Source organism: Microchirus variegatus (genome assembly GCF_963457635.1).
Source record: "Microchirus variegatus genome assembly, chromosome: 15".
NCBI classification, from domain to species: domain Eukaryota; kingdom Metazoa; phylum Chordata; class Actinopteri; order Pleuronectiformes; family Soleidae; genus Microchirus; species Microchirus variegatus.
In genome coordinates this window covers 2,675,873-2,700,317 of record NC_139816.1, presented here as the reverse complement: position 1 = coordinate 2,700,317, position 24,445 = coordinate 2,675,873, and the positions used below count along the sequence as shown (strand labels likewise).

Genomic DNA, 24,445 nt, shown 5'->3' with positions numbered 1-24,445 from the left:
AACAGGGATTGCAAATGAGTCGCTCCTGCAGTGATTGCACGCTAACAGACGACCGGACCATACCAAAGACTCACTCCCACACAGGGGTGCAGCTTTATTTGCTATGACATCTCAGTAGGAAACCCCCCCTAAAGGGGCCCCACCTCACTTTAACCTGTGTGAAGTTATCGTTCTGCAAGTTGGAAAATGAAGAGGATTATTTACAGTGTAATGCATATCTTTTTTACTCAGTTTATATAGTTTTTTAAAAAGCTATTTACAGTATTTTATTGTTCTTTACATTTATATTTCCACATACTTTTTAATTACAAGGTCTCTCAATGTTATGTCATTCATTTTGAAAAAAAAAAAAATATTTTCAACTCATACATTTTTCGTTGGTGTCAGATTATTTATAACATAATGGTGATGAACACTGGCTGGAAGGAAGGGCCCCCCTTAGGGCCCCTACAGACTCTAGAATCGCCTCTGCTCCCACAGCAGCGTCACATACTCCAACGTCTCCCTGTGACATCGCTGATGTCAACGCTGGATTATTTGAAGCAGCCAAAAGGAGCAGTTTTGGGTTTATTTTGCTGTTAATTTTTCAAAAATGTATTTATTCACCTCGTTTCAACCGAGGCGTCCTCCCTCCAAAAAGATGGTGTTGTTTAACGTCCCTGGAGAGAAAAAAACCTCACACTGCGCTTAAAGGAGCAGCAGAGCAACGTCTCATACATCACGTTCACGCCTCAGCGGCGACCTTAACCGCAAATTAACGATCTATATTCACGTATGCATGCAACAGAAAAATAGACCGTGGCCACTGAAAGTTCAAAGTTCTCTTTATTATCCCTGACGACAACCACAAATAAATAAAAAAATAGACATAACAACAATTACAGAGACAAGAAGCAGCGTCAACAAACGACTCATTCAGAGCCATAATAATGAGCCGCAATGACAACATTACTCTTAAGTTGGTTCTGTATCTGTGGCCTGAATTCATCTGCCATACGACGTTTGGGGTCATCGACAATTGACCTTCTGACCTTCTTTATAAACTGGTCCTGCCACACCAGCAGATACCAGCAGTCAAGGTCAAGGTCGCGCGACGGTGCCGTTCAGTACCATTCATTTGAATGACGCTAAGCTAAGCTAGCACGTAGTAGCGGTAGCTTTAAAATGACCCAAAGAGATATCGTCTCATCAGATTCCCAGCAACCAAACAAATGAGCTCACTTCTTCTAATAAAACGTATGCTAAGATATGCTTTCAGACCGGATCAATCAATGCTTTATCACATTACAAGAGTATAGTAGCCGATCAGAAAAATGAAACCCCATCAGAAATAAATATGGAAAAGGGAAATGCATTATGGGAGATTATACTATTTACTGTGAAAAAACACGAGTAAACTCCACTTGTGAACTTATGAAATTTACAGAGCAACTACTTGTTTGCCTCTGCCTGGAAATGAAGCGATTACACGTAGCTGTTTAGCTTTGTTTAGCTTAGCGAGCAGCCTGTATAGGAACCAGCTAGCTTATTTGGTGCTCCTGTTATGAATCAGAATCTGTACACAAACATGTCACTAAAGTCAATTTATAGACAAAGTTATCATGGTGTTGAAGTCTAAGCAGCCGTAGTTATTTGTTTTTATGCTGCTCTGCTATTGCTAACAGCTGCTTAGCTTAACCTAGCTCAGCTTTGCCTAAAGCCTTTGGATAGAGATAGAGCTATCTGGCTTTTTGCCTCTGCCTGGTAACGAAGCTATTGCTAGTAGCTGTTTAGCTTAGCAAACAGCCTGCATAGGAAACAGCTAGCTTGTTTTCTTTGGTTCAGGAGGGAATTTAAATACCTGTTCACATCATTTATAGACTTTTCATGGTGGTGGAATTTAAAGAGCTATAGTTATTTGTTTTCCTACTGCTCTGCATAGCACTAGCTTAACCTAGCCTGTTTAACTGTCAAACAGTACACGACAGTAGCAAGGGTTTGTTTTAGCTTTGGCGCAGAACTCAGGTGAGAAAACTACTATTATATCACACTTTGTTGATTTATGGATTTAACAAACAGGTTTTAGAGGTGGTGGTGGTTCATATTATTTTTTACATTACTGACCTTTTAGTTAGCGATAGAGCGATATTAGCTGTTTTGATAGTTATCATACAGATATGATAAGTGTTGTTGATTTATAACTCTCTCCTACACGAGTTAATAGTTAAAAAGTGAAAAATGTAGGTCATTTATTTTTCCTTTTTAGTTTTTTAAGGTTCTCTAACGAGCTGGGAAAGCTGATATGAGGCATCATAACATTGTTAAACTTAGTGTACGCTTAAATCATTGGTTCTCAAAGTGCGGCCCGGGGGCCAATGGCGGCCCGCAGAAACATTTCTGGCGGCCCCGCAATGAATTACAGTTGATAGTTTAAATCCAGGAGCGACTAAGCTTGTTAAATGTTTATTGGACATAACTGGATACAGACCAATAAGTGTAAACAAAAATACTGGGTATTTACCTGGTTTCTATATGGTGAATTTTAGTGTATTATTGTGTTATAAGCTGGTAATAAGCAGGTAGCTACAGCCCCCAATTACTAGCTATTTACCCAGTAAATATATGGTAACAGAAATGTGTTACTTGGTATTAACCTGTAATTAGAAGGTAAGAACAATGGCCAAAATACTGGGTATTTCCCAGTAAATTATAAAGCGTTATTATATTAACGCTTAAATTACATTATATTAACTCTTATATTACTTAATGCTAAACTGTAGAACTGCAATCTGGTCATTAAAATGATTACAAATGGGATTTATTTCTGTTTTTTTTTTCCTTTGGCGGCTCTCAGTCCAATGTTGGGTTCCTAAATTGGCCTCAGGTGTCAAAACTTTGAGAACCCCTGATTTAAACGCATAAAGCTTGCAACAACTCAGCGGCTCGTACTACATCGGATTATAAATGTGAAACATTTCAGGTCACGTGAATATCTCCGCGTATCTTTTTCTTATGTAGCGTCCGTGTCTCAGATGCTCGCACCGAGGCCCCGCGTCCTCTCTGAGAAACCAGAGAGGACGCCGATGCGACCGCCTGAGACATCGGGCTCTCCGTTTCACCTTCCTGATGAATACACGGTCAATACGCAACGATAAATTAATAATGAATGGTGTAGAACAACAGCCCTGCGTGGTGCCATTTTGATTCCAGGCCCTTAAAGCTCCAGCCACTTCCTGTTTGGTGCAGAAAGAAGCAGAGGGGACTTTTTTTTTTCTTTTTTTTTTAACGGTAAATGAATGCGAACGTCGAAAGCGCAGGCGCTAAACGACGACGACGACGACCGCGTGTCCTTGTTAGAGCAGGAGTGTGGGGACGCGTGTTTGTGACGGATCGACCTGTTGATTCTTGCGAAGGTGCAAGAAATGGCTCATCTCACACTTCGGTGGCTCCTCCTGCCGTCTGTCTCTTCAGCTGCACTCGAGGCACAGGAGGAGGCGGCGGCTTAGACCACACACTGAGGACTGTGGCTGTTTCCTCTCAGCCTCGACACATTCTTCAGGACGATACTGTACCGTCCTGATTGGCAGATCACACGCAAAGAAACGGACAAACGTGGCATCGTTTAGCTAGTTTTAAAGCTCACATAGAGTGGTTGTGTTGCATATATGTGAGTTATGGAGGTCTATTTACATACGTTAAAGCGGACCTAGACAGGAATTTCCAATTAACGCTGTTTCTTAGTGTGTATCTGCGTCATTACCTTGTTTATGAAGCCCTGAAGGTTCTAAACAAACAGTTCAGCCACAGCTGAGGAAGTTGTGTTTTATTGTAATCTCGGGCTCAGAGAGATCTCTGAAAAAACCCGATCCGGTTACGTAAAAACAGCGGTTCTCCTGAACAGCAGATCCTCCTGCTCCGGGCACTAGTCCGGGCACATCCGGTTGCGTACATTGAACCGCAGAAGAAGAAGAATAACGTCCGTTGTGGAGGTGTTTCACGAGCGACAGTGTCTTCTGACTCTGGGTCTGACTCCGGGTCAAAGGTCGTCAAAGGGACTGCGGCGGGGAGTCGTGAAGAAGCTATTTTTAAACACTGTTAAAACAATGTTTTGATAATGAGGAGCAGTGCATCCACCGTTCCAGAGGGGGGAGCTGCGCTTCTGAGAGCGGGTGTGCTGATTATGTCACTTCCAGGTACTGGCCAATCACAACACACTCTGTCTTCTGGGGGAAAGATTTCAGTCTGAAACACTGCGGCTGAGGACAGCTTCAGTAAGGAGAGATTTCTATCGGCTCGTTTAAGGCGACAAGGAGGTTTTTGACCATAAAAAAGCACCTCTGCTTTTGTGTTTGTGTTGTGTGATTTGCGTTTCCGTTTTTGAGTTAATGTTTTTGTGTTTTCTGCTTTTGCGTTTGTGTTTTGTGATTTGCATTTGTGTTTTGCACCTCAGGGCCACCGTAGAAACATCCTGGCGGAGGACAAACGGAAACCGTATCTGAAATAGTAATAATGTGAATGACCTAAACCAGGGGGTCTCAAACTGACGGTCCCCGAATCAATTATATCGAGTGCATCAGGGCAAATGGATCATTTCCTGAATTTCAAAAATTCATTAAAATTATTCCTTAAGAGATTTGCAAATATTTTCAACAGATCCTTGTTCAGGACGATGCCGAATATTATGATGGTAAATTTCAAGTCATTCCGAGATACTTTTTGTTTTTTTGAAGAAAGTCAGCTCACTGTCTTTTTTTCAAAAAGTTGGCCTTTTTTTTGACTACCCCGGCCCCTGACTGACCAAACCAGTCACTCACTGGCCCCCGAGGTCGTTTGAGTTTGAGAGCCTTGACCTAAACAGTACTAGTACTAGTAGCGCTAGTAGTAGTAAGCTTCGAAAAATGTACATATTTTTTACTCCTTTGCTCTTTGACTACAGAAAATGTTGTATTTTTTGGAATTTTGGACAAAAAAAAAAAAATTTGAGCATCATTTTTGATGACACATTATGCACCAAAGACTGATTAATAATGAAAGTACAGATTAGTTACAGCCACATAAATGTCCGTGACGATCCTTCGCCTCGATCTCAATGTTTTGATCATTTATTTTGAATATTTGGCTTTTTTTTTGGCCTTTCATTCATATTTTCTCAAGCTGCATTTCCAAACTAAATTTGCTGAAGTTGCATTTGGGATCAACGTTGATATCTTTCGATGAGTGTGTATGTTTTTGGACATTTCCTTTACCTAAATGACTCATTATTTAAGCCAATCATAATTTGTCTGATACGTGTGAATGGTTCTAATATAATAATCTAATATAATCCTGTCAATTCTATTCTATTTTGTGTATTTTGAACATTGAAGGTCAATCACAGTTTGGGATTTTCTTCTTTAAAACCTTTGCCTTTACCTTTTTTGCTCGACTCCTCTGAAGCCTCCACCAGATTACTGAAGGATGAGCCAACAGTGAATCTGTTACAGATCGATAATCCAGATGACGAGCTGTATGATTTCTTCACGCCGGTCGTCTCACAGGATTCTGTGTAACGTCGACATTTACCGCCTGAAGTGGAGATATTGACAGAACACATGACTGAGCAGAGGAGTCACAGTGACGTCAGCGGTGACAGAAGAAGAACCTGAGGGAGTTTTAACTCCTGCTTTTGGTTCTTGTTTTCCCTCCTCTTCCTCCTCTTCCTGCTCTCTTTTATCTCACTTTTTTTAACATCATGTGCTGTCACACTTAGCCCCCAGATCTGTGGGGTTTCCTTTCCCATTAAGTTTCTGGACGGTGTCCATCTGAGCAGATGCTTGCCGGTTCCTCCCCGGAGCTGGAGGCCTCCTGCCGCTCTGCTGGACACTCAGGCTGTTCCTGACCGGAGCCGCTCGTAACAGCAGAGCGCGGCGTAAATGAAGCGGATGCTGTCGAAAAATCTGCTGAAACACACTTGTATTTATGTTACACTTTTGCTTTGGCCTTTATTAAAGCGGACCTAGACCGGAATTTCCAATTAACGCTGTTTTTTTTAGTGTGTATCTGCGTCATTACCTTGTTTACGAAGCCCTGAAGGTTCTAAACAAACAGTTCAGCCACTGCTGAGAACGTTGTGTTTTATTGTAATCTCGGGCTCAGCGAGATCTCTGATCTGTGTGTTTTGTGTTTTGTGTTTTGTGATTTGTGATTTGTGTTTTGTGTTGTGTTGTGCACCTCAGGGCCACCGTATGTTTCAGCTCTGCAGAACAAAAAGACAAAGAAAGACAAAAAAAAAAGTCTTTTCACTTTCTGTGACAGGAGCTTCGGCCGCCGGCATCGCTGTCGTCGACAGAACTCAATGAAATGACCCGGTTTGCGCTGAAGCGCTGCTACGGGTCTACGAGCAGCGTTCCCGCCCGGCGGCGACACTCACATTAGCCTCCGCTCGTCCTGTCAGCTTAATGCACCTCACGTCACACATAAGAGACGTCGTCTTGCGTTGTGATTGCTGCCGTGATATGGCGACGACTACGACGACGGGGGGGGGGGGGTAAAAAGAGCCCTGCCCCCCGTCTTACAGGACGGACGGCAGCAGAGTTGCTGTTGTGGAGACAGAGTTCATCAGAGCGAAAACAAATGTCCTGCAGCTAAAAGGCTCACGTCGATGCCTCTCATGTTCACCTCTTCCTTTACATTCTCCTCGACCTCGTGTGCACACAAGTCAGCGTAAGTGGGAAATGGACACGGTAAATGTCGCACGTTCACCCGTCGAGAGCGCAGGAGACGTCTTTTTAAAAGGGACACTGTGTAGTATTTATGGGTTTATATCACCACAAAATCCACTTTTTATACATATTATGTGCTCCTGCATTGTCTAGTCCAGGGGTTCTCAAAGTTTTGATACCTGAGGCCAATTTAGGAACCCAACATTGGACTGAGGGCCTCCAAAGGAAAAATAAACCCAGAAAGAAATCCCATTTGTAATCATTTTAATGACCAGATTGCAGTTCTACAGTTTAGCGTTAAAGGGGAAATAAGTAGTTTATAGTGCCATCTAGAGGAGAGGCTGAAATTTACAACAAATACCTGCTCCTCTGCTCACCCCCCTCCCTTCCCTGAGCGCTACGGTATCCGCAGCCGGTCAAATGTCGTCCTCGTCGTCTTTCTCCGTGTCAGCAGATGAGGTTCGTGAGGCGAGGGAGAGGGCGGAGCTACCGCGGCCGTAGCAGACGAAGCGGAGAGAGAGGAGGCGGGACTTCAGCTACAAGTAAAGAGACGCTTGATTTGTTCTCTCGCGTTTGTCCTTACAGGCTCCGGTAGAAACATGGCGTCTCTCTGCTAACAGTGGCTATGCAACCGCGGCCATGTTATTTTACATGACTTTTTGAAACACAACGAAAATGAAACAAAAACTATTATACAGCGACTAGACAATGCAGGAGCACATAATATGTATAAAAAAGTGAATTTTGGGTTATATAAACCCATAAATACTACATATTGTACCTTTAAGTAATATAAGCGTTAATATAATAGCGCTTTATAATTTACTGGGTAATTACCCAGTATTTTGGCCATTGTTCTTACCTTCTAATTACAGGTTAATACCAAGTAACACATTTCTGTTACCATATATTTACTGGGTAAATAGCTAGTAATTGGGGGCTGTAGCTACCTGCTTATTACCAGCTTATAACACAATAATACACTAAAATTCACCATATAGAAACCAGGTAAATACCCAGTATTTTTGTTTACACTTATTGGTCTGTATCCAGTAATGTCCAATAAACATTTAACAAGCTTAGTCGCTCCTGGATTAAAACTATCAACTGTAATTCATTGCGGGGCCGCCAGAAATGTTTCTGCGGGCCGCCATTGGCCCCCGGGCCGCACTTTGAGAACCAATGGTTTAGTCGCTGTATAATAGGTTTTGTTTCATTTTCGTAGTGTTTCAAAAAGTCATGTGAAATAACACGGTCGCGGGGGCCGCCGTTGCGTTGCCGCTGTTAGCAGCGAGACGCCACGTTTCTACGGGAGCCTGTAAAGGACAAACCCTTTATAACAAAACAGACATCTTTTGACGTTTGGACGTTTTGTGGACGTCTTGTCCTTCAAACACACACGATGAAAAGTCTCCATGACCCACAAAATCCGTGTCGTCTGAGGAACTTTGTCAAAGAACTTCAAACTGGGATTAAAAAAATGTCAAACTCCACATTGCGCCTTGAAAGGAGGGAGCGCTTGTTTTGTCCCAGGTCTCCACCGTCTCCTGCTCCCTCTGATAATCCCGCCGCCGCCGCCGCGATGCTCCTCGCTTTCTCTAAATCAAGTCATTGTTGAGTTCTGTTCAGTTTGACACCCACACACACTTTCACTTTTCCGTCTGTTTGTTCTTTTTCTTTTTTCTTTTTCACAAGTTATTTTATACGCCATATGTCCTCTCTGGCTGCGACGTGAAAGACCGCCTGCAGAGTTGGAAGCAGGACAAAAAGTGGTGGTAAAAAAGCTATATTTGCTCTGTGTGAGGACTATAATAGATTGTAAACATTTGCAAACCTCTTAAGAAATAATTTTAATGAATTTTTGAAAATCAGGAAATCAGGTCCATTTGCCCTGATGCACTTTCACAGTGACTTTCTTCTCGAAAACAAAAAGTATCTCGGAATGGGTTGAAATTTACCATCATAATAGTCGGCATCGCCCTGAACAAGGATCCGTTGAAAATATTTGCAAATCTTGTAAGGAAAAATTTTAATGATTTTTTGAAAATCACGAAATCATCTATTTGCCCTGATGCACTTTGACAGTGAGCTGACTTTATTCTCAAAAACTAAAGTATCTCAGAATGACTTGAAATTTACCATCATAATAGTCGGCATCGCCCTGAACAAGGATCCATTTAAAATATTTGTAAACCTCTTAAGGAATAATTTTGATGAATTTTTGAAATTCATGAAATTATCCATTTGCCCTGATGCACTTTGACAGTGAGCTGACTTTCTTCTCGAAAACTATAAGTATCTCGGAATGACTTGAAATTTACCATCATAATAGTCGGCATCGCTCTGAACAAGGATCAGTTGAAAGTATTTGCAAACCTCTTAAGGAATAATTTTAATTAATTTTTGAAAATAATGAAATTATCCATTTGCCCTGATGCACTTTGACAGTGAACTGACTTTCTTCTCAAAAACAAAAAGTATCTCGGAATGACTTGAAATTGACCTTCGTAATAGTCGGCATCGCCCTGAACAAGGATCAGTTGAGAATATTTGCAAATCTCTTAAGGAATAATTTTAATGAATTTTTGAAATTCAGGAAATACTCGATTTGCCCTGATGCACTTTGACAGTGAGCTGACTTTCTTCTCGAAAACAAAAAGTATCTCAGAATGACTTGAAATTTACCATAATAATAGTCGGCATCGCCCTGAACAAGGATCTGTTGAAAATATTTGCAAATCTCTTAAGGAATAATTTTAATGAATTCTTGAAAATCATGAAATGATCCATTTGCCCTGATGCACTTTGACAGTGAGCTGACTTTCTTCTTGAAAAACAAAAAGTATCTCGGAATGGCTTGAAATTTACCTTCATAATATTTGACATCGCCCTGAACAAGGATCTGTTGAAAATATTTGTAAAGCTCTTAAGGAATAATTTTAATGATTTTTTGAAAATCATGAAATTATCTATTTGCCCTGATGCACTTTGACAGTGAACTGACTTTCTTCTCGAAAACAAAAAGTATCTCAGAATGACTTGAAATTTACTATCATTATAGTCGGCATTGCCCTGAACAAGGATCTGTTGAAAATATTTGCAAATCTCTTAAGGAATAATTTTAATGAATTCTTGAAAATCATGAAATGATCCATTTGCCCTGATGCACTTTGACAGTGAGCTGACTTTCTTCTTGAAAAACAAAAAGTATCTCGGAATGGCTTGAAATTTACCTTCATAATATTTGACATCGCCCTGAACAAGGATCTGTTGAAAATATTTGTAAAGCTCTTAAGGAATAATTTTAATGATTTTTTGAAAATCATGAAATTATCTATTTGCCCTGATGCACTTTGACAGTGAACTGACTTTCTTCTCGAAAACAAAAAGTATCTCAGAATGACTTGAAATTTACTATCATTATAGTCGGCATTGCCCTGAACAAGGATCTGTTGAAAATATTTGCAAATCTTGTTAGGAATAATTTTAATGAATTTTTGAAAATCATGAAATGCTCCATTTGCCCTGATGCACTTTGACAGTGAGCTGACTTTCTTCTCAAAAACAAAAAGTATCTCGGAATGACTTGAAATTTACCATCTTAATAGTCGTCATCGCCCTGAACAAGGTTCCGTTGAAAATATTTGCAAACGGTTTTCTGTTTTATGACAAAAAGGGAGAATTGAAACAAAGCTAAAGTCAGCAGTAGCATTAGCAGCAGCAGCAGCGGTGGGAAACAGCGAGGTCAGTCTGCCCTCGGGCAGAAGCCGAGCAGCACTTATTAATAACACAAGTGGAGGCAAAGAGAGAGCGGCGCAGCACTCGCCTGCTTTCCCACCGGGAGCAAAGAACTGTAAATCAGTTCCCGCACACCTGGTCAACATGTGCCACAGCAGCACTTTTCTGTGTGTGTGTGTGTGTGTGTGTGTGTGTGTGTGTGTGTGTGTGTGTGTGTGAGGCAGAGCAACGTTAACACGAGCTGTGAGCTCACATCAGTCATGATGGATTCAAGAGAAGTGGTTTTTATTCTTACGTTTATGACATTTTGTGCTTTTACATCAGATCATTTGTCAGAGCTTTTTACATCATAAAGTCGGTCTGGACCGTTTTTGACACACGTCGTGATTCTGCATCTTTTTATCTGAAGCGTAATGAGTATTTTTCTTTTGGTTGACGGAACAGAAAACAACCCAATAACCAGCTACTAAAACCCAACACAAAGAAACAACAACAACATGACAAGAGAATGAGGATTTATGAGCCCAGAGAAGAAGAAGACTGAGCTTTTATACACAGGTGGATCATGAGTGGAAACAGGTGTGACTCATCAGCTAACACAGGAGAAGCCACGCCCCCCTGTCTCACACACACACACACACACACACACACACACACACACGCACACACACACACACACACACACACACACACACACACTGGGTTGCTGACAAAGTGAGGACCAGCATTTCCACTTGAAAATCAACCCAAATACAAATATCTACTTCATGAATGACATCTATATAGAACTACTGGGTGCAGTACCATAAAATGTCTGCAGGTGGAGCCCCAGAGCAAAAAGGGCTAGAAAACTTTTTTTATTTTTTTTTATTTTTGGTCCAAAATGTTTGGTCCAAAATTTGACAAAAACATATTACTATACTATGTCATCCAAAATTTGAAAAAATCAGACAAAAAATTTTGGTCCAAAATTTTACAAAAACATCATACTGATACTATGTCGACAAAAATTAAAAAAGAAAATTGACCCAAAATTTTTGGTCCAAAATTTGACAAAAACATATTACTATACTATGTCATCCAAAATTTGAAAAAATCTGACAAAACATTTTTGGTCCAAAATTTGACAAAAACATCATACTATACAATCGTCGTCCAAAATTAAAAAAATAATAATTTGACCCAAAATTTTTGGTCCAAAATTTGACAAAAAACGTATTCTATACTATGTCGTCTGAACTACTAGGTGCAGTACCATAACATGTCTGCAGGTGGAGCCCCAGAGCAAAAAGTGTGTGAAACACCAGGGCTGGAAAACAGGTTTTTGTACCAAATTGAGGACCTAAAATCAGAGTATAGCATGTTATAGCAACCGAAGGAAGTGATTTGAATGAAAACAAAGCGAGGACCGGCCAAAATGTCCTCACAACGTGAAAATGACCTCACTTTGTTGGTTAAAAACCCACAAGAACACACACACACACACACACACACACACACACACACACACACACACACACACACACACACACACACACACACACACACACACGTTTGTGGTCACCCTTTACCTTAACATTAACCGTCTTAAACACCAGCCAAGATGTCCTCACTTTCCCCAAAATGTCCTCACAAGGAGACACAAACAACATAACCACAATTCAAATCTTCAGATCAGTGTTTATGACAGAAAAGGGTAAATAAAAATACAATAAAACAAAAGACAAAACGGTGATTATAAACCAAAAATATGACGTATTTTTAAAGCTTTAAAGACTTCAGAGGTCAGAGGTCACGGGAACTCTGAAAAAGTAGATATTCCCACACTTTTTGGATGTGATATAAGCAATAAAACTACATATGAAAAGTATGTATTTGTTGTTTCTGTTGTTACAGCTAATGCTGCGCTCGCTGCTAACCCCCTGGGCGAGTAACAGCGCCACACTGTTGCTATGGTTACCCACTAATGAAGGAGTTGTGTTAAAGTCTTTAACTACAGGAGGAGGTTTGTGTTTGTGGTGCAGCAGCTTCTTCTCTCTCTCTCTCTCTCTCCTCTGCCACTTCCTGCTCTCGGTTCACTCGTTTTCGCTCGCCACGAGGCGACGGGTGGTTTGACTCGGGGGCGTCGCCATGGAAACCACAGCATCCAGCGGTAGCTGGGATGTTCACACGCCTCAGTGTCGCCGGCTTAATATCAACACATCACTGATCGTCTCGAACGAGACAGAACCCTGGAGATAACATTCAATGTTTTAATCATTTTAATTACACTGATGACATATATATGTATATACTGTGTATATATATATATATATATATATATATATATGCATGTTAACGCATGGCGCGCTTCCATGACGACTGACTGGAAAATGACGCGCGCGGCGTCATGTTTGCGTGCCGCGGCACCGGAGTCCAGGCACCGTTTGCCAGTTAGCTCTGTTAGCTGCATTAGCTTATTTAGCGCCTACAGTCGAACTGGAGCGGCGTGTTTATTAAAGGAAAAGAGCAGCGCTAACAAATAACGTTAGCGTACCTGTGCACTGCCTATGTGCGCCTCTGTTTTTAACGTTTAGCGTTAACTTTAGAGACTCGTTTTAACACGACGTCATCATGCGCGTCAGTCGTCGGAAACGTGTCAGGCGTTAATGTTGACGCACTAATATACATATACATATATTCGTATATATATATATATATATATATGCACGCGCGTGACGCCATGTTTACATGCAGTGGCACCGGAGTCCAGGTACTGTTCACCAGTAAGCTCCGTTAGCTGCATTAGCTTATTTAGCGCCGTTAGCGTTAGCCTACAGTGGAAATGGAGCGGTGTGTTTATTAAAGGAAAAGAGCAGCGCTAACAAATAACGTTAGCGTACCTGTGCACTGCGTATGTGCGCCTCTGTTTTTAACGTTTAGCGTTAACTTTAGAGACTCTTTTTAACATGACGTCATCATGCGCGGCAGTCGTCGGAAATGACCCGTGCGCTAATGTTGAAAGCCGTTGACGCACTAATATATATATGTACATATATTCGTATATATATATATATATATGCACGCGCGTGACGCCATGTTTACATGCAGCGGCACCACAGTCCAGGCACCATTTACCAGTTAGCTCTGTTAGCTGCATTAGCTTATTTAGCGCCGTTAGCGCTAGCCTACAGTCGAACAGGAGTGGCGTGTTTATTAAAGGAAAAGAGTAGCGCTAAAAAATAACGTTAGCGTACCTGTGCACTGCGTATGTGCGCCTCTGTTTTTAACGTTTAGCGTTAACTTTAGAGACTCGTTTTAACATGACGTCATGCGCGTCAGTCGTCGGAAATGTGCCGTGCGTTAATGTTGACGCACCAACGTGTTGACCAACGTACAATTTCGAAGGCAACCACAACTCCACAAGTCAACTCAAGTCCGAGATAGCAACTTCCTGCAGAGCCGTAAAACAGCCGCGACTCGCGCTAATCAGCCGGTTACGTTAGCATGAGTGGATCTGTTTCCTAGCTAGCAGACGAGAGGTAGGCTATTTCTCCACGAGTCGGCAAATCCACAACAAAAGCCGTACTTTCACTCATGAAATAGGTTTATAGGTTAAAGGCCTAGGTTTTTTTACGATGTTCCTTGAATGTCTCTTTGTTTTTTTAAGCATATTCACATTGAAGAAGCAGGAAAATTAAAACACATATTATAAAATAAGTTGCAGATTAATTTAGCAGTGGTGACTCTCGGAAGTCCGCTAAGTTTATGGTGGTTTTTCCTCCAGCTGAGGAAGCGCGTGGACGTGGGCTGAGGTCGTCTGAAAAGACTTGTCCAAACAAACGGAATAAAATATAGATTTTTGTTGTTATTGTTGTTGTTGTTGTTGTTGCTTTTCTCTCTCTGCTCTGTACACTATTCTATATTTGGCCGTGGGTTTGTCCAGGTCAAAGCAGAAGAAGAAGAGCGACATATGCCACAGCGATGAAAAGAATCAGAGACACTGACCTTCACTTTCACACATGCTGACCTTTCCCTTCATTGAGCTTTCGGCGGCTCAGTGAGTGGAAAACGCTCACGGCTCGGTGAGCAGACGCTGCCTGGCATCGGCTGACTGACGGGAATCAAACTACTGCTACGTATAAGATCCTCAACGTGTCCACAGTGACCTCACAGAGTTTGACGATGTTCGCACTAACGCTCTTTACGAAAACACCTTTGTACGGTGGCCCAGAGGTGTCAGGCCAAATACAAAAGCTTGTGTTTGTGTTGTGGCGTTTGTGTTTGTATTGTGGCTTTTGTATTTGTGTTGTGGCGTTTGTATTGTGGCTTTTGTATTTGTGTTGTGGCGTTTGTATTGTGGCTTTTGTATTTGTGTTGTGGTGTTTGTATTGTGGCTTTTGTATTTGTGTTGTGGCGTTTGTATTGTGGCTTTTGTATTTGTGTTGTGGCGTTTGTATTGTGGTTTTGTATTTGTGTTGTGGCTTTTGTATTTGTGTTGTGGCATTTGTGTTTGTGTTGTAGCTTTTGTATTTGTGTTATGGCTTTTGTATTTGTGTTGTGACTTTTGTATTTGTGTTGTGGCTTTTGTATTTGTGTTGTGGCGTTTGTATTGTGGCTTTTGTATTTGTGTTGTGGCATTTGTGTTTATGTTGTGGCTTTTGTATTTGTGTTGTGACTTTTGTATTTGTGTTGTGGCTTTTGAATTTGTGTTGTGGCGTTTGTGTTGTGGCTTTTGTATTTGTGTTGTGGCTTTTGTATTGTGGCTTTTGTATTTGTGTTGTGGCGTTTGTATTGTGGCTTGTATTTTTGTTGTGGCTTTTGTATTTGTGTTGTGGCTTTTGTATTTGCGTTGTGACGTTTGTGTTGTGAGTTTTGTGTTTGTGTAGTGGCTTTTGTGTTTGTGTAGTGGCTTTTGTATTTGTGTTGTGGCTTTTGTATTGGTGTTGTGGCTTTTGTATTGGTGTTGTGGCTTTTGTATTTGGCCTGACACCTCAGGCCAAATAGAAACCACCTTTGGTGCCAAATCGCCAAAATCTAAGATGGCGGCCTTCCTGTTGGGTTTGGATCATGGTCGTAATGTAATTTTTTCTTCACCCCGACCTTCTACACGTGTGTACCGATTTTCGTGCGTGTACGATAAACCTGCCAAATTTTTCTTGGGGGCGGAGCTTTCCTAACTTTCCCCTAATGTTACTTTGTGGTTGCACATTTAGTTCCCAGAACGTTACTTTGTCACAACCTTCAAACAACCTTTAGACAATGTTCTCTTGTGGTTCCCAGAATGTTACCCTAATGTTACTTTCTCACAACCTTCATACAATGTTTAGAGAATGTTACCTTGACGTAACTTTGTCACATCTTTCATAAATACACACCGTGGTTTTGTCAGGATCTCAATTGTGAATCAAATATTGATGGAAACAACGTCCTGACGTGGACTGTTGTGCTTTTACAGCCATTGTAGCACGAATTCGCGTTAGCACCTCACGCTAACCCGCTAATCTGCCGCCAGCTAATATCATAACATATATATGAAAAAGAAAGATATTTTGATGCAGAATGAATCCATAAATAAGACGCTTGAGTTTGAGACGTTCTTCTGCAGCAGAAACAGACAGAGATTCTATTTCTGTCCAAACTTGAATGAAAGTCGTCTCTGACCTCGTTTCACTGGATCTTTCTGCTGTTTTTGATGATTCTGTATTTTTATTATGGGTTATTTTTACTTTACTGTCACTGTTTTGTTAGAGTTTTATTTAGTTTTTACGCCGTGAATCACATGGTTTTACCACATGAATAACATGTATGATAATAATGATAATAATGATACTAATAATAATGATAATAATGATAATAATGATACTAATAATAATGATAATAATAATTATGATAATAATAATGATCACCTTTATTTTGGCAGTTTAGACCAGAGAGGAAAAGAAAGTGAGGACATTTTTAGAGTGAGGACATTTTCACAAGGTGAGGACGTTTTTAGGAAAGTGAGGACATTTTCAGAAAGGGACAACTTTCAAAAAGTGAGGACATTTCCAGAAAGAGAGGACATTTTTAGGAAAGTGAGGACGTTTTTAGGAAAGTGAGGACATTTTCAGATTGTGAGGACATTTTTAGAAAGTGAAGAAATTTTCATAAAGTGAGGACATTCTCAGAAAGTGAGGACATTTTCAGAAAGTGAGGACATTGTCAGAAAGTGAGGACATTTTTAGAAAGTGAAGAAATTTTCATAAAGTGAGGACATTCTCAGAAAGTGAGGACATTTTCACAAGGTGACGACATTTTCAGAAAGTGAGGACATTTTCAAAAAAGTAAGGACATTTTTATGAGGTGAGGACAACTTTCAGAAAGTGAGGACATTTTTAGGAAAGTGAGGACATTTTTTAGGATATGAGGACATATCCAGAAAGGGACAAATTTCAGAAAGTGAGGACAGTTTTCTGCACTGAACAGCTCTTACCTGTAAAAACAATCAGACACTTTGCACTAATTATCCTTTAACGATGTCCTCCTGTCTTTCAGGGGCGTGGTGCGAGTGGACATCAATCTACAGGACGTGGATATCGACCAGTGCTCCACTGACGGCTGGTTTGCTGGAACCCATCGATGTAACCTGACCACCATGGAGGTGAGTGTCAAATCCGGGATTAGACGTGCGATTGATCCGGTCTGGAACAGTGACGCGTTCACGCGTTCCCTCACGAGAGCGCGCGGAAACGGAAAAGCAGTAAATCCGAGGGCGGAGGCGGAGCTGATTCTACTTTAACGATGATGTTACGACCACTTCAGTAAACAACAGGCACTTTTTCTTCATTAGCGCTCGACACAGCGCGGCTCAGTGGACACAAGGACAACAGTGAGGACATTCTCATAAAGTGAGGACTTTTTCATAAAGTGAGGACTTTCTCATAAAGTGAGGACATTCTCATAAAGTGAGGACATTCTCATAAAGTGAGGACATTCTCATAAAGTGAGGACTTTCTCATAAAGGGGAGATTTTCATAAAGTGAGGACTTTCTCATAAAGTGAGGACATTCTCATAAAATGAGGACTGTTTCATAAAGTGAGGACATTCTCATAAAGTGAGGATATTCTCATAAAGTGAGGACTGTTTAATAAAGGGAGGACTTTCTCATAAAATGAGGACTGTTTCATAAAGTGAGGACATTCTCATAAAATGAGGACTGTTTCATAAAGTGAGGACATTCTCATAAAGTGAGGACTTTCTCATAAAGGGGAGATTTTCATAAAGTGAGGACTTTCTCATAAAGTGAGGACATTCTCATAAAGTGAGGATATTCTCATAAAGTGAGGACTGTTTAATAAAGGGAGGACTTTCTCATAAAATGAGGACTGTTTCATAAAGTGAGGATATTCTCATAAAGTGAGGACTGTTTAATAAAGGGAGGACTTTCTCATAAAATGAGGACATTCTCATAAAGTGAGGACTGTTTCATAAAGTGAGGACATTCTCATAAAGTGAGGACTGTTTCATAAAGTGAGGACATTCTCATAAAGTGAGGATATTCTCATAAAGTGAGGACTGTTTAATAAAGGGAGGACTTTCTCATAAAGTGAGGACATTCTCATAAAGTAAGGACTGTTTAATAAAGTGAGGACATTCTCATAAAGTGAGGACATTCTCATAAAGTGAGGACATTCTCATAAAGTGAGGACTTTCTCATAATGTGAGGACATTCTCATAAAGTAAGGACTGTTTAATAAAGTGAGGACATTCTCATAAAGTGAGGACATTCTCATAAAGTGAGGACTGTTTAATAAAGTGAGGACATTCTCATAAAGTGAGGACTTTTTTATAAAGTGAGGACATTCTCATAAAGTGAGGACATTCTCATAAAGTGAGGACATTCTCATAAAGTGAGGACTGTTTCATAAAGTGAGGATTTCTCATAAAGTGAGGACTTTCTTATAAAGTGGGGACATTCTCATAAAGTGAGGACATTCTCATAAAGTGAGAACTGTTTCATAAAGTGAGGATTTCTCATAAAGTGAGGACTTTTTTATAAAGTGAGGACATTCTCATAAAGTGAGGACATTCTCATAAAGTGAGGACATTCTCATAAAGTGAGGACTGTTTCATAAAGTGAGGACATTCTCATAAAGTAAGGACTGTTTAATAAAGTGAGGACATTCTCATAAAGTGAGGACTGTTTAATAAAGTGAGGACATTCTCATAAAGTGAGGACTTTTTTATAAAGTGAGGACATTCTCATAAAGTGAGGACATTCTCATAAAGTGAGGACTGTTTCATAAAGTGAGGACTTTCTCATAAAGTGAGGACATTCTCATAAAGTGAGGACATTCTCATAACGTGGGGACATTCTCATAAAGTGAGGACATTCTCATAAAGTGAGGACATTCTCATAAAGTGAGGACTGTTTCATAAAGTGAGGACTTTCTCATAAAGTGGGGACATTCCCATAAAGTGAGGACTGTTTCATAAAGTGGGGACATTCTCATAAAGTGAGAACTGTTTCATGAAGTGAGGACTTTCTCATAAAGTGAGGACTTTTTTTATAAAGTGAGGACATTCTCATAAAGTGAGGACATTCTCATAAAGTGAGGACTATTTTATAAAGTGAGGACATTCTCATAAAGTGAGGACTGTTTAATAAAGTGGGGACATTCTCATAAAGTGAGGACTGTTTCATAAAGTGAGGACATTCTCATAAAGTGAGGACTTTCTTATAAAGTGAGGACATTCTCATAAAGTGAGGACATTCTCATAAAGTGAGGACATTCTCATAAAGTGAGGACATTCTCATAAAGTGAGGACTGTTTAATAAAGTGAGGACATTCTCATAAAGTGAGGACATTCTCATAAAGTGGGGACATTCTCATAAAGAGGACATTCTCATAAAGAGGACTGTTTAATAAAGTGAGGACTGTTTCATAAAGTGAGGAAATTCTCATAAAGTGAGGACTTTCTCATAAAGTGGGGACATTCTCATAAAGAGGACATTCTCATAAAGAGGACTGTTTAATAAAGTGAGGACTTTTTCATAAAGTGGGGACATTCTCATAAAGTGAGGACTGTTTCATAAAGTGAGGACATTCTCATAAAGTGAGGACTTTCTTATAAAGTGGGGACATTCTCATAAAGTGAGGACATTCTCATAAAGTGAGGACTGTTTAATAAAGTGAGGACATTCTCATAAAGTGAGGACATTCTCATAAAGTGAGGACTTTTTCATAAAGTGAGGACATTCTCATAAAGTGAGGACTTTCTCATAAAGTGAGGACATTCTCATAAAGTGAGGACATTCTCATAACGTGGGGACATTCTCATAAAGTGAGGACTTTCTCATAAAGTGGGGACATTCTCATAAAGTGAGGACATTCTCATAAAGTGAGGACTGTTTCATAAAGTGAGGACTTTCTCATAAAGTGGGGACATTCCCATAAAGTGAGGACTGTTTCATAAAGTGAGGACTGTTTCATAAAGTGAGGACTTTCTCATAAAGTGAGGACTGTTTCATAAAGTGAGGACTTTCTCATAAAGTGAGGACTGTTTAATAAAGTGAGGACATTCTCATAAAGTGAGGACATTCTCATAAAGTGAGGACATTCTCATAAAGTGAGGACATTCTCATAAAGTGAGGACATTCTCATAAAATGAGGACATTCTCATAAAGTGAATTCAGTTGTTATAAGACTTCATTTACTACTGTACGTCTGTACGCGATGTTAGCGGTGGAGACGGGCCTCCTTGCTGCCTCCTCGCTGCCTCCTTCCTCGCTGCCTCCTTCCTCGCTGCCTCCTTCCTCGCTGCCGTCGTCAGGAGCGATAGATTTTGAAGATGCTGCTGTAGATCAGTCTGATTCATAATGCATGTGATGTAATGGATTGCAGTGAGACTCTCTGAATAATTAATCACTCTCTTTGTCTGAGTACTTCCACCTCTCCATGGTCGATGTCGGAGACATTTGACATGGTGTGTGTGTGTGTGTGCGCGTGTGTGTGTGTGTGTGTCTACAAGGAGACACAAACATTGTTTGCTGCTATAGATTTTGAGCTTGGTTTGCAAAAACAACGATCTACGCGTGCACTCACAGAGCGAGTGTGTGTGCGCTCGTCCAGTCGTTGATGATCAAACGACTTTAAAAAAAAACAAAAAAAAAACGTCTCATCACAAACTGATATTTCCACTCAGATCTGTTTCTCTCTGTCGAAGGCTGAAGTAGAAACGATCTGTGATACCTTTGATAGATATGAGAGGCTGAGGGATAGTGTAGATATAGATATACCAGAGACTCAACTGTCCATTATTTTCTCGATGAATGGTTTGGTCCATAATATATAATTGATCAGTGTTTGTCAAACCTGGGAATGACGATGTTTCTCGAATGTCTGTTTTAATGATTTCTTTGTTTACGTGGAGCAAAAAAATGAAGGAAATAAGAAGCTAAAAGGCGCCGGTCCATAGAGCTGTAGCTCCAAAACTCAGTAGCCAATCAGGAGGCAGCTTCCTTAGCCCCGCCCCCTGGGACATAACAAAAAAAAAAAAGGTGAATTTCCAACGCAACAGAAAGGTGTGTTTTCAAAGAATTCATTCATTTTGAACGATTTTGTGGTTCACAAAGTGTTTGTTTGACGACGTTTCAACACAAATCTAAATTCCGCACATACGTAAACAACGCGACGACATTTCGACCACGTTATCGTATAACCGCGACTCGCGTAAATCGCGTGAATCGCGGCGTTTGTGATGAGGGCGAACGAACGACCTGCTTTAACCGAGCTTTAATTAAAACGCACAACCAGGTGAATCACAGGTGACGCGGGAGGCTGATGTTTCTGCAGCTATGAATAGAAAAGGCCGACAGCACAGTGATCAAACGTGCCCTTGTGTGTGTGTGTGTGTGTGTGTGTGTGTTCTTGTACACACTTGTTCTTTTAACCAACAAAGTGAGGTCATTTTTTGTTTTCATTGAAATCACTTCCTTAGGTTGCTATAACATGTTAAACTCAATTTCTCAACAAAAAAAAAATTCTAATTTTGGACGGCATAGTATAGTATGAGTTTTTTGTCAAATTTTGGACCAAACATTTTTTGTCAAATATTTTTCAAATTTTGGACAACATAGTATAGTATGACATTTTTGTCAAATTTTGGAGCAAAAATTTTGGGTCAAACGTTTTTAAAAATTTTGGACCAAAAATTTTGGGTCAAACGTTTTTAAAAATTTTGGACCAAAAATTTTTGGTCAAATTTTTTTTTTTCAAATTTTGAACGACATACTATAGTATGATAGTTGTGTCAAATTTTGGACCAAAAAAACCCCCAAAATGTCCAGCCCTTTCTGCTCTGGGGCTCCACCTGCAGACATGTTATGGTACCGCAACCAGTAGTTCTTTGTAGATGTCGTTCATGAAGTAGATATTTGTAATTGTGTTGATTTATAAAGTGGAAATGCTGGTCCTCAGTATGCAGCAAGTACAAGAATGTGTGTGTGTGTGTGTGGTAATGTGATAAAAAAAACAGCTCTGTCCTGCATTTGCAAACCGGGATTCATTTTGTTTCCATGCTGTATTTTTCCAGGTATTCCCCCTCCTGCAATGTGCAGCAATTTGCTCGTTTAATTTGCTTTCTTTGGTTCCAATTTGAAAGGTGACAAGTGTTTTTGACTATTTTGTGAGTTTATTTACTTCTGCGGTGACTCCGTGTAACCGACCCCTGCAGAATTCAGAACTCCTCTCGCCCCCACGAACCTGCCCCTCCGCGGCTCCGCTACCGTCTCTGCGGCGTTTTAGCCGCCACCGTCGTAGCGATTTGACGTTGACAAAAACGCAGTTCTCTGCAGCCCAGAGTCGGGCTCGCCGGCCTCGCCGAGCACACGCGTCCTGTCTCTGGAGCTGCTGCTTGTCCAGCCGAGCGTGCAGCAGCAGGCGCCTGCTATGGATGACTGATTCAGGAGAGGAAAAATACAATAACAACAGCATTCACACACTGTTTCTCCTTTAATCAGCTCGACAAAACAGCTGTTTACCTCTTTTCTTCACGCTGTCACAAGGTGTAAAAGCCCACATAAAATAAAACAGTACTCTAGATGTTTTTTTGTGTAAACATAATGTGTTGAAATGGAGGTTAAAAACCATATTTACTATATTTTTATGTCCATATTTATCAGGTGTAAACCATGTGTATCTTACGGTGGCCCTGAGGTGCAAAACACAAACGCAAATCACAAAACGCAAATCAAAAAACACAAATGCAAATCAAAAACACAAAAAAAATTAACTCAAAACAGAAACACAAATCACACAACACAAATACAAATGCAGAAAACATTAACTCACAACGCAAACACAAAAGCAGAAAACACAAAAACATTAACTCACAACGCAAACACAAAAGCAGAAAACACAAAAACATTAACTCACAACTCAAACACAAATGCAGAAAACACAAAAACATTCACTCACAACGCAAACACAAATCACACAACGCAAACACAAAAGCAGAAAACACAAAAATATTAACTCACAACGCAAACACAAAAGCAGAAAACAAGAAAACATTAACTCACAACGCAAACACAAATCACACAACGCAAACACAAAAGCAGAAAACACAAAAATATTAACTCACAACGCAAACACAAATGCAGAAAACACAAAACATTAACTCACAACACAAACACTGACTCTAAAAGACCTCGGTGTTTTGAATTTGAGTGTCGTAACTTGTTTTCGACCACATTCTTGCATATGGCGCCTTTAAAAAACAATGAAGTACAATTATTTGGGCTTTTATTACTATAGTATTAAAGCAGAGATTTGAATAAGCGTGACACAAATCTCACCGAGTGTCTGTGATAAATCATTACATAACCGAGCGTGAAGGACAGAGATGATCAGCCACAGCCTTCGCTTCATTTCCTGCTGAAAAGGTGAACACATGCAGCTGGAGGTTGACGTCGCCCTCCTCTCCTTCCTCTCCTCTCCTTCCTCTCCTCTCCTCTCCTTCCTCCTCTCCTCCTCCCTTCCTCTCTTTCCTCTCCTCTCCTTCCTCCTCTCCTCTCCTCTCCTCTCCTCTCCTCTCCTCTCCTCTCCTCTCCTCTCGTTTCCTCTCCTCCCTTCCTCTCCTCTCCTCTCCTCCTCTCCTCTCGTTTCCTCTCCTCTTGTTTCCTCTCCCCTCCTCTCCTCTCCTCTCCTCTCCTCTCCTCTCCTCCTCTCCTCTCCTCCCCTCTCCTCCTCTCCTCTCCTCTCCTCTCCTCTCCTCTCCTCTCCTCTCCTCTCCTCTCGTTTCCTCTCCTCCCTTCCTCTCCTCTCCTCCTCTCCTCTCGTTTCCTCTCCTCTTGTTTCCTCTCCCCTCCTCTCCTCTCCTCTCCTCTCCTCTCCTCCTCTCCTCTCCTCCCCTCTCCTCCTCTCGTTTCCTCTCCTCCCTTCCTCTCCTCTCGTTTCCTCTCCTCTCGTTTCCTCTCCTTCCTCTCCTCTCCTCTCGTTTCCTCTCCTCTCCTCTCCTCCTCTTCTCTCGTTTCCTCCCCTCCTCTACTCTCCTCTCCTTCTTCTCCTCTCCTCTCCTCTCCTCTCCTCTCTTCTCCTTCCTCTCCTCTCCTCCTCTCCTCTCGTTTCCTCTCCTTCCTCTCCTCTCGTTTCCTCTCCTTCCTCTCCTCTCCTCTCGTTTCCTCTCCTCCTCTCCTCTCGTCTCCTCTCCTCCCCTCTCCTTCCTCTCCTCTCCTCTCGTTTCCTCTCCTCTTGTTTCCTCTCCCCTCCTCTCGTTTCCTCTCCTCTCGTTTCCGCTCCTCTCCTCTCGTTTCCTCTCCTCTCCTCTCCTCTCCTCTCCTCTCCTCTCCTCTCCGCTCCTCCTCCTCTCCTCTCCTCTCCTCTCCTCTCCTCTCCTCTCCTCTCCTCTCCTCCTCTCCTCTCCTCCTCTCCTCTCCTCTCGTTTCCTCTCCTTCCTCTCCTCTCCTCTCCTCTCCTCTCCTCTCCTCTCCTCTCCTCTCCTCCTCCTCTCCTCTCCTCTCGTTTCCTCTCCTCCTCTCCTCTCCTCTCCTCTCCTCTCCTCT

At 41.1% G+C, this 24,445-nt stretch overlaps 1 protein-coding gene across 1 annotated transcript in view; it reads left to right on the top strand.

Annotated features, from left to right (window-relative positions):
* Positions 1–24,445, top strand: part of gpr158a (G protein-coupled receptor 158a) — a gene marked incomplete at both ends in the record, with an annotated part of 100,639 nt that overhangs the window by 4,387 nt on the left and 71,807 nt on the right. The window contains one exon of the mRNA XM_083901318.1: positions 16,935–17,040. Coding sequence (XP_083757444.1) covers positions 16,935–17,040 — 106 coding nt within the window. The remainder of the gene's footprint in view (positions 1–16,934; positions 17,041–24,445) is intronic.